Below are 10,785 nucleotides of genomic sequence, written 5' to 3'. Positions count from 1 at the left end.
TACGTGACATTTCTCTGGGCAGCAAAGGAGAGTTTATACTGACTCACAGACGACCAAGGCCATTACTGCAAAACAGAGACAGACGGACAGACACAAAGAAAATGATGTGGATAAATAGATCCAAGCACACATTTGGTTAAATTTTCTGACTTTTATTTTGAGTTTTTTTTATTTTATTTTATTTTATTTTGTTTTATTTTATTTTATTTTATTTTATTTTATTTTATTTTATTTTATTTTATTTCATTTATTATTATTATTATTATTATTATTATTATTATTATTATTATTATTATTATTATTATTTTTAATTAATTAATTAATTTATTTATTTATTTATTTAATCAAAATAAAATCCATGTGTAAAGCATTTCTGTTGACTCCCATGTCGCCAAGACGATTAAAACTAGGAAATCTATCTCTTGAAGTTACATGCACCTACAACAAATTAAAAATGTGGCATTGATTTTCAAATTACTGCAAAAGCAACAATTTATCAATCATATAATTAATCATGGTTACAGAAAATTAAATTGCACTTGACTTGGTCTGATGCCATATTTACACATGCCTGGTTGTTATTGTGGCTGTTTGTGTTTTTCTCAGTCTGTAATAAAAATGTACATTCAATATTGTCTAATAAAAAACAGTTTGGCAAATTAAATCATTTCCTTTATGAGCTCAGAATTTCTTGGACATATGTGTAATACAACCTAAAATCAGAAAATTCAACTTTATTATAAGAAATTAAAGCAAAGTATCATGTTCCTGAGATTAAAATGTGTGTTTCTTCACAATTCAAACAGTTTGGAAACTTTCCTTCATCCACGAGTGATGATGAAAAAGGAGTGTGCACATCTCTTCGTGAAAAACTTTCTGCAAAGTTTACAGGATTTCTGCAAACTTTGTTTTTATCCAGGATGGATCATTTTGGGAGTGATTGCATAAATTGATAGAAGAATGTTGTAAAACTTCATAAATTTCCCATAACAATTAGACACAAACATATCTTCAGATGAAAGTGCTGATTTTGCATTAAGATCTTTTGGTTACAAAGGTTTTTTTGACATAATGAAATTAAAAAAACCCGACCTGCTGATGTAAGAAAGAAGGTCTGAACTCTTGTTACCCTTGCGTCTATTCGCGCCTCTTCCACAAAATATCTTTTCACTGATTTAACATATAAAGAATTTTCAATACCGGGTTTGACATTTATAGGCACACTTTTAATAATATTTTCTACATTTTTATTCCTTTAAATTTTTAAACCATTCACTTCATCTCGTAAAATAAAAATAAAGACACTCTGAAGCCACAGATCACACGCTGAGCAGATTGTGTAAAAATACCTCTTTTTTTATTGAATTTCCATCATTACAATTGCACATAATCAGTTTGAGCAATCTAAAATATTCATAGAAATTCATTGAGCTCTAAATGAACAGTCATCAGTCTTTAGCAGAGGCTTTAGAGATGTGTAGATATGGTGAGAACTTCACTTCCCATGGGGCAATGAGCCGACCCGACAGCAACTAAAGACCCTCTTCCACGTACAGTAGCATCTCTGGATTCATTTTATTCTCTGAAGAACACACACTCACACTCACACACTCACACTCACACGCACACATCCCCAGCCCGGAGTAGAAGAACACAACACGGCAACATCAGAGTCACATACAGCTGTGTGTAACAATCTGCCACAGAGACACAGAAAGCCCCACGTCCACCTCCAGACAGCTCCAGGAGATGGTTGTGCAGAGAAAGAAGCGTTCAAGAAACCTCAGCACAGCTCACGCACAAGTAAACATGTTTACAGTTGAAGTAACGTTGCAGAAATCTGGCAGGAGCGATCTGTAAAGGGCTGGAAATGAAATTCAAAATTTGATTCATTCGCTGACACATTTTGAGGATGAGGAAGCTAAATTTCCTCTGATTCTCTTCTCCCATCAGAGCCCTCAAAAGTGTTGTCTTGTTCCAGTAAAACCAGCTCATCTTCTGGATGTTGCTAAGTCGTCATCCAGGAATACGTGCTTGTTGCCGGGTGCTCAAATAGACTCAGGGGTTCAGAAGGGAGCGGGGATGGGATGTGACAATAATCACCCGTAAAGGACAGTTTCCACTCGGACGTCCTGCCCCCGATGACCCCCAGCGACAGAGGTTTACTCAGCAGGTGACCACAAGACACAAATAGACGTGAGCGGGAATTCCCACATGCAAGCAGACGTGTGTGAAGGCTCACAAAGACAACACAGAGAGGAGATAGAGCTGCTCACACACACGATAACTGAGACCAGGAGTGTCAGAGCTGTTTGTGGAGTTATGAGGTTCAGACGGCAGATTTCACTTACAAGAAACTCTAAGAAAACATAATTTAGAGAAAAATGAATGGTTTCAAATTATCATTAATAACCAGAGTGTGTAAATTCTCATATAACAGCAACAACTCGGCCTGTTTCAGGGCACACATTGCATATTTAGGCTGCAATAATCCCATCAGTCTTACTCTATCAAATAACACTCAAAGCAAAACAAAGCATGACCTAAAACTTAGTGTGTTACAGATAAATATGCTTGCATCTTTTGGTTGTATGGGAGAAAAAAGTCTTTAATATCTCACAAAATCTTCACATTTTGTTTCCTCTTGTTAAGACGTTTGCAGGAAAAGAGCGTCTTAATTTTGAAGCATGTTGTCACCAGGCGAAAAATTAGCTTAATAAAAATAAATGTTTGCATTATTGTTGGAACAAAATGTCGATCGTATGTTGTTCCTGAGGTGCAGTGCTGCTACTTGCCACTAACAGGCACTGTAGCTTTTGCTAATGGCCACTGCAGTAATGCTATGCTCTACTACCCTGATGTAAACAAGCACAGGTATGGATTGCATCCTGCAGCGTGTTGGTTTTTCAGCTTTTTAAACTCAAAAATGGATGTGTTGTGTTTTACTGGCTGAAATCCACTTAATCAGAGCGATGCATAACCAGCACAGGGGAGTGTTATAGAAGTTGTGCATAATCCTGCAGGGTAAAAAGATGCAAAGATGCAAAGATGAGGAGCACACAGCTGATATTTGAGAATTTACAGTTTCGCTGTTTTTAAAATGTGAAACTCAGAACCTCATTATTCCAAACCTCAGCACAAAAACTGCAACCCTCGCGTCCTTTCATCTTCAAAGTCCCCCTCCAGTAACTCATTCACAATCTGACTCCTTGGCTCCGTGCAAAACACCACAGAAACATGCAGAGCCACAGCGTCCCACAGAGGAACTCCTGATAAAAACACAAGCAGTGTTTGAGCTTCATTCACAGACACAGAGAGGTGTGTAAATGTCACTACAGAGATGCAAAGTTAGGCACTTTAAAGACCAACAAACACCACACACACACCTGAAGTGACTTGACTTTAAGTTTAACTAAACCCTTCATCTGGACAGGCTCAGCGCGAGGTGTTCACACCCAGCAGGAGGTCTGCACATGGTGTCCCAGTCCTTTCAGCCGGCCCACATGAGCGCTCACACTGTTCTCTCATGATCACCAAATTAGAGAAAATGACTCTGATTATCTGCCTGACAAAGAGACGCTGCTCTTTGTCAGGTGGGATCAGGACAGACCTGACAGACCGTGCTGCACTTGAACGACCCCTTCATCCCTCCACTGAGGATGAGTGTGGCTTCAACATTAGCTAAATTCATTATGCAATAAAAAAACGGAGCAATTAGAGTTTCCACATGAGCATATTTCGTCAGAGCACCTCAGCGTAAGAATCCAACAAATGAAACGCCTCATCCAGGAATGTGTATCGCGTGGTTGAGAGGAATTAAGATGTGACATTTATAGTGTTTAGAGGAACCAACAGAAGAGGGTGAGAGTTTAGTGCAGTGGTTTCAGAGAAAAGGAAGCCAGAGTTTTGCCTCCAAATATCATTTCGAGGAACTTTCTGGAGCAGAGGACAGTGGGCTGAAGGTTAAGAGACTTTGAGAGGGCAGAGAATTCATTATGATGTTAAAGGAAAGCTTAAAAAACAGGAAATGTGTCTGGTTCTCCACAGTGGTATAATCCTGACAGTGAAAGGTTAAATCACAGACTGAGCCTTTAAGCAACCATCCACAACTTCAACTTCAACACAACATCACAAGCAAGACTGAACCAGAGTCGGACAGGAAAGGGCAGACTGTCATAAACCGCTGTGAGAGAAAAGGCAAAGGCAACAGGCAACAACACGGTGTACAAACATGTAGAAGTTCATTCACGTTGATTTGAGAAACACAAAGAGGTGAAAACAAACAGAACGAGCGTGAAAATGACGCCATGCAGAGAGTGAGTGAGGAGGGAGGAGGAAGCTGATCTGATGGGAGAGGCTGAGATCCCTGCGTCGTCTTCATAACAACAGATTTTTCTAATAGAGAGGCACATAGAAGGCTTACAAGTTACAGTTCAAAAGCGTGTTTGAGCCAAGGAAACAAAAACACACGCACAGCCCACACACACACACACACACACACAAACGTACAAACATCTCAAATGGATGGGTCAAGTCTTCAGAGGAAGAACAGCAGTCGTAATAAATAAGAAGAAACTGCAGTTAATACGTCTGGGGACAAAAAACTGGATCTAAATATAAACAACAGGAATTAATATAATATTAATAATAATAATAAAACTAAACATATCCAGTTTCTTTTTCATGTTGAACTTAGAGTGGAGAGGATGTGATTGGCTCAGTACACACGACAAGAAGTGACCACAACGTCAACACACACAACGCTTCAAATGTGTGTGAGTGTGTGGAGTAAGGCTGCACGATTCAGGGTTAGAAAGCAAATTCATCTCTGCAGAGCTCTGAAGGCTCATGAAACGTGGACATGCAGCAACAGAGCGGATTTCTGCACGCTCCTACTCGTTTCTGGTTCTGCGTACTGTAACAGCAACAGCAACAACAACAAAGTCTGATCTTAGCTCTTCGTCCAAAATCTACCATCAAGATTCTCAAAAAGTCACTTCTCACAAGAACCAAAGTACCAGGAACCCTGGAGCGTCTCTTTAGGGCCTTATGGTTCTTTAAACCTACAATTCAGATCTTAATCTACTGCTACAAAATGCAGTTCTGCTTATCCTCCAAAGGGATTTTAAACATGCTGTATGTGTCCATGTTTGTTGCTGCATGCACTTTGCACAGATTTTGCAAAATGTCATCAATTTTGTTGCAGCTTCGCGACACAAAAAGAACCTCTGCCTCTTCTTAAGTCAACTATTGGCTGTGCACTAACAAATCAAATCCTAAAAGCCAAATAATAAAGTAAAATGAATCAGTTTTCTGTGGTAATTCCCTTTGGAAAACTAAACCTGTCGCACAAAAGTGCTGCAACAAACGGTCAACCACAACATAAGGATTCCTCAGCCATAACGCAGCTTACGATGAACAGAAATGTTGCATTATTTGTGAAAAAACAAAGACTCCGCAAAAAATCGTGCAGCCCTACAAACAAACACACATACGTGACATGCATCAGCTCATGGACACACACACATACCAACCCACTCACAGGCAGCCAGAGCCCAAAACGTGTCGTAGACCTCTGCTGTAATCAAGGGAGATCAGTTGAAGTGCAGTACCTATACGTGACCACTAGGAGGGCCTTGAAGTGAGTGCAGACTGAAGACTCCGCAGCTGCTCCTCACTGATATATTCTGTACATGCAGTCAATTATTAAACCAATGCAACACTTGCTTTGAGTATACAAACATTTAGATTATACATAGATATTATATCTTTCATATTTTATAGAATCTGCACCTCTGTTCACTTCAGCAAAAAGAAACAAACCTGGAGTCCGACCGTCCACACACAGTCGGCTCTCTGAACAACGATAACGTTTGAGAAGTAGGCGGTGCACACAGGTGGGGTTAATGGAACCAAAGAGGGAGGCTTTGCATACAGACATCTTAAATTACTCCAGATGAGGAGAGAGGAACCTGGCACCCCCACCCCTCCATCGTCAGGTACTGTACAGAGGACATGGAGGCCAGGAGGGGGCGGGGACAAACTGCTCCTTCTGCTCCACCAGGTTCTCCTCTGGACTCCATCCATCAGGGGGCTGCGGTTGGTGCATTGTGTTTGTTTTATCTTTTCAGGTCTCCCCCCTTCACCTGGGCAGGTGTAGCAGCTCAGTCTCCAAGGATGACTTTGACAAAACTAGCCACGTCGGTTTCTTTGGCCTCGTGGGAGGTGAAGAAGGGATGTTGCTAAGGAAGGAGAAGAAAAAAAACATCCATCAGGAAATTTTCTCTTTTTTGTTTTTTACCAACTGAGCATCAAAGTTTAGGCAGAGAACAGGCTCATGTTAAACAATATTAGTCTGCCACCTAGTGTCTGGTTGACAGTGTTGCAAGATGTCTGCCTATCTCTGCGCAATAAAACTAAAATCAAAGCATTTTTTTTAAACGTTTCATTCAGAAAATTATTTTTTTTCTTAGTGTTATTTTGTTTTTTATTTATCTAACAGGTCTGTGATTTTATGCAGCCCTTTCTGGTTTCTTTTGTGCTTTTTATAACACGAGTAAATGAAACTGAGGGTTTTTACTTGTGTTTCCTGCCTACATCCGCTTCAAAGTATTTCAGACCCCAATTTCCTTAGTTGTGCAAAAATAAAAAAAGTAGAAAGGAATGAGAAAAAAGAAAAAAGCTCACCATGAGTTCTGTGTAGGTTGGACGCTCTTTGGAAACTTTCTTTAAGCTGCAGAAGCAAAAGAAACATCATTAACCCACAATAAACGTTAAGTATACATGCCCTCTACAGATAGACCACATTACCTCAATATATCCTACTTAATCTGGCTTTTTGTTTATTTCAAGACTTAAATTAAAGATTTCTAGACCATGTGTTAAATATTTTTAATCTTAAAGCTGGAAAAAGTCTGGCTCATAACAAGGGGAGGCATTCCTCTTACCCAAAAATTGCCAGCTACCGATTCTGGCTCTTACACTGCAAAAAACTGAAATCTTCTCAAGTGTTTTTTCTTATTTTCAGTAAAAATGTCTTTTTAGACTCAATATGAGCTACGTTCACCTGACCAGTCTAGAAAAACATCTTATTTCAAGTTATTTAAAGACTAAAATTGCCAATGGAACAAGATAAAAGTTACAAGTAATGAGAAATTATTCTTGTTTTGAGCAAGTTTTTCTTGTTCCATTGACAGATTTTTTTTACTTGTTCCAAATAATTCAGACCTCATTTTTGTCTTTCAATAACTTAAAACAAGACATAATTCTGGATTGATAAATTGAGTGGGGGTCGTAGCAAGTATAACAAGAAAAAGTTTTACTTAAAATAAGATAAAAACACTAAAGAAGTTTTTTTTTTTTTTTTTTTTTTTTTTTTGCAGTGTATATGCAACAACTTTAATAAGGGATGTAGTGCTTTATTAGCCTTAAAATAGAAAATTCTTTTTTGGTAATAGCTTTTCACCAGAGGTGTCAAAAGTATTTGCATTCCTTATTTAAGTAAAAGTGTAGATGGTAGGGTTTAAAAACACTTTTGTAGAAGTTGAAGTATTGACTTGCGCTTTTTACTTAAGTAAAAGTGTAAAAGTACTGGTTTCAAAACTACTTAAAAGTATAAAAGTAATGTACGGGAAAAATGCCATTAATGACAACAGCTTAGCCCACGCCACAGGGGCCTAAAGTGCACTATAAAGGCCAGTTAAAGTTTTGTTAAAAAGGTTAATGTTGAAAAATTTTGAGCACCTGGTGTTGACCAGTACTCAACACGAAACACTTTAGACTAATTTAGGCTGGCCAAAATGTTTGATTTCTTTATTTGGATGGAACAACAATACCCATAGTGTTTCCTGTATGATTATATTGGGGAACACCCAGCCACCCTATGCCCCCCCACCCCACCTGCCCATTAGTGCCGTTTCCTGAGCACGGCACTGGCTCTTCTTCATGTTAAATGACCGTCATGATGCACAGTGTGTTCACCTGGGGATGGTTAAATAAATGTTCTAGTGAGAACTTTACTATTCCTCATTATTGTAACTTAATTTATCTGGATAGATTTGTTTTGTGTGTGTGCCTTTGTGGGTTTTTTTCTAAGCTGAAAGGAAATGGAAGTAACAAGGCAAATTACTAAAATGTAGGGAGTAAAAAGTACAGATATTTTTCTGAAAATGTAATGAGTAGAAGTAAAAAGCCAGCTAAAAAATATCTACTCCAGTAAAGTATAAAAACCCCAAATTCTACTTGAGTAAGTTAACAAAATATTTTTACTTAGTTACTTGACACCTTTGCTTTTCACATGGGAACAAATCCTCTCTGGATCTGAGTTAAGACTATGAGGTGAGGAAGTCTTTAAAACATGAAGAGAAGCTGGTGAAAAGGGCTTTTGAAGAGTAACCTTGGATACCGATTGTCAAACTTAAAATCTGAAGGTGAATTTTCCTCATTAAAAAAGAAAAAAAAAACATCTCCAAATTGGTTTGATTAATCTGAGGACTTGTGGATTCTGACACTCGTCCTGAGTTTGTTACATAATGAAGAGTGCTCGTACACCGCAGTTGAAACAGGCTCAGTGTTTAACAACAAGAGCAACAACAAAAGAAAGCCATGATGAACTCATTCTAATAAAGAGACAATTAACTGAAGCCCACTCGGCTGGATTGGAAGAACATTCTGTCTGATTTGTTGTGGCGTTGTTACACAGAACAGCGTCTGTGCTGCTGGAGGAGATCAGCTACGAGCCGATGTGTCATACAGATAAAAAATAAAGGAATCTGAACTCCTTGTTCTCTGTGATGTGATCCTCGCTGAGGTAGAAAAGAGGAAGACTCACCACAGAGAGGTAAAGTCCACAAACTCAGGAGAGAATTGGTCAGCAGGAAGTTGGGGTGAAGGTTCCTCCACCACCTGCTTCAGCTGCTGGAACGGCGTGCCCCACGAGTCGTACGGGAAGCGCAGGATCGCCAGCTCGATCTGGGGAGAAGAGGGGAAAATCATGAAAGCAGTGAAAACATTATCACACTGCAAAAAAACAGAAATCTTGTCAACTGTTTTGTCTTATTTTAGAAAAATGTCTTGTTTCAAGTTAATTAAAGACAAAAATGAGGTCTGAATTGGTTGGAATTAGGGATGCACCGATCCAACTTTTCTAGTCCTGATACAGATACCTGGGCTTTGGGTGTCTACCAATACCAATCCTGATCTAATGCCAGTGTTAAATAATAACTTGCATGCTCTACTGTGGGATAAGACTAGTAATGTTTTAGGTAAAACACACAAATGAGTACATATGGAATTACTGAAGTTAATATTTCTTTGAACTTTAAGTTTATAAATGTTTGACAGCAGTTTGGTTAAAAATGTTTCAGAATTTACAGAAATTTCTATTTGATTGTAAAGTTTTATACCTTGTGGACTAAATCCTTTCCCATCAATACCTAATCCAGCTTTGAGGGGCTGGATCAGAGCCGATAGCCAATACCAGGATCGGATCGGTGCATCCCTACTTGGAACAAGTAAAAAATAATCTGCCAATGGAACTATAAAAATTTGCATAAAACTAGAATAATTTCTTAATACAAGTAACCTTTCTCTTGTTTCATTGGCAGATTTTTTTAACTTGTTACAAGAAATTCAGACCTCATTTTTGTCTTAAAATAACTTGAAATAAGAGATTTTCTGGACCGATCAGGTGAATGTGGCTCATACTGAGTCTAAAAAGACAATTTCGATTCAGAATAAGGCAAAAACGCCTAAGAATTTAGGTTTTTGCAGTAAGCTCATCCTCGCCCTTCTTTAACTTGTTGGCACCAGCCGTTTTAGAGCATTTTGACCAAGTTTTTCAAGACCCACAGAATATTGCGTTCTATTACTATGTAAACACAAAAAATGCTAACATAAAAAGAGCAGAGTCTCTTCTTTCACAATGAAAGAAAGTTTGTTTCTACCCTTTTCTGTTCTTAAGTAATCACCAGTACAACATAAGCTGGTTTCACCAAAAACACCTGTAACTGACCAAAAAACACAAAAACAGAACAAAACACGAAAACGAGCTTAGATTAGTTTTTAGGACTTGTTTTAGGTTTTTCCTTTGATCCTCTTCATGATCCCTGTTGTCTTTTCTCACAATAGTGACAAATACTCTGAGTGTGAGCTGCCTGAACTCGTCCAACTTGCAACATTTCACCATAGTCTCTTTGTCATCTCACATCTTCTTCTCATAATCTTTGCTGATCTCTCATCCAGCTAAAGCACCGCTGCCACCTACAGGGGTCAGTTTGAAAAACATAACTGACATCAAGAGAAGTCAATGGCAGCCAATGAGTTCAGGTGACATATTGTGTTTTCGCAGTGTGATGGGTCTGATGTTTGCATCCAAGTGCAGACACTGAGGATCTGCTGCTTTTCTGGGTTTAAATCAAATTCACAGACTGCTTTCAAAGTTTTCTCCCAATTCTGAGACAGAACTCTGGAAAAAATAAAGAAATTTCTTTTTCATTCCTACAAAATTCTCCTCCAGCGCTTCACTTTGCAGTTATTTTATTCTTCCATGTCCAGGTGACTCCGAAGCACTCAGAGATCAACTTAAATCAACCCAAAGTGTTTCATCCCTCACTGATTTCTCTATGTTCTGTCCAGCTTTGAAGATATCTGCAAGAGTAAAATTCATCCCGAAACATTTTCTCAAACAGTCTGAACTCCTCTGTTCACCTCTCTCCTTTAAAACTCCTCTTCTGTCCACATTAAGCTCCATAATTATCATACAAATCGGACGTGCGCTGGAACACT

At 38.6% G+C, this 10,785-nt stretch overlaps 1 protein-coding gene across 1 annotated transcript in view; it reads right to left on the bottom strand.

Moving 5' to 3' along the window:
- Window positions 1–1,320: 1,320 nt before the first annotated feature.
- Window positions 1,321–10,785, bottom strand: part of map2k6 (mitogen-activated protein kinase kinase 6) — a 30,256-nt gene continuing 20,791 nt past the window's right edge. Inside the window, exons 10-12 of the mRNA XM_074663002.1 lie at window positions 8,831–8,970; window positions 6,688–6,733; window positions 1,321–6,242 (exon numbers count right to left, since the gene is read on the bottom strand). Of these exons, the coding sequence (XP_074519103.1) occupies window positions 6,165–6,242; window positions 6,688–6,733; window positions 8,831–8,970 (264 nt within the window). The 3' untranslated portion in view covers window positions 1,321–6,164. The remainder of the gene's footprint in view (window positions 6,243–6,687; window positions 6,734–8,830; window positions 8,971–10,785) is intronic.

Source organism: Halichoeres trimaculatus, unplaced genomic scaffold (assembly GCF_033239565.1).
Source record: "Halichoeres trimaculatus isolate MK-OKI-2021-1 unplaced genomic scaffold, fHalTri1.1 fHalTri1_scaffold_23, whole genome shotgun sequence".
In the NCBI taxonomy this organism is placed as follows: Eukaryota; Metazoa; Chordata; class Actinopteri; order Labriformes; family Labridae; genus Halichoeres; species Halichoeres trimaculatus.
Note: the sequence above shows the minus strand (reverse complement) of the source record. Positions and strands in the feature narration are given on the sequence as shown.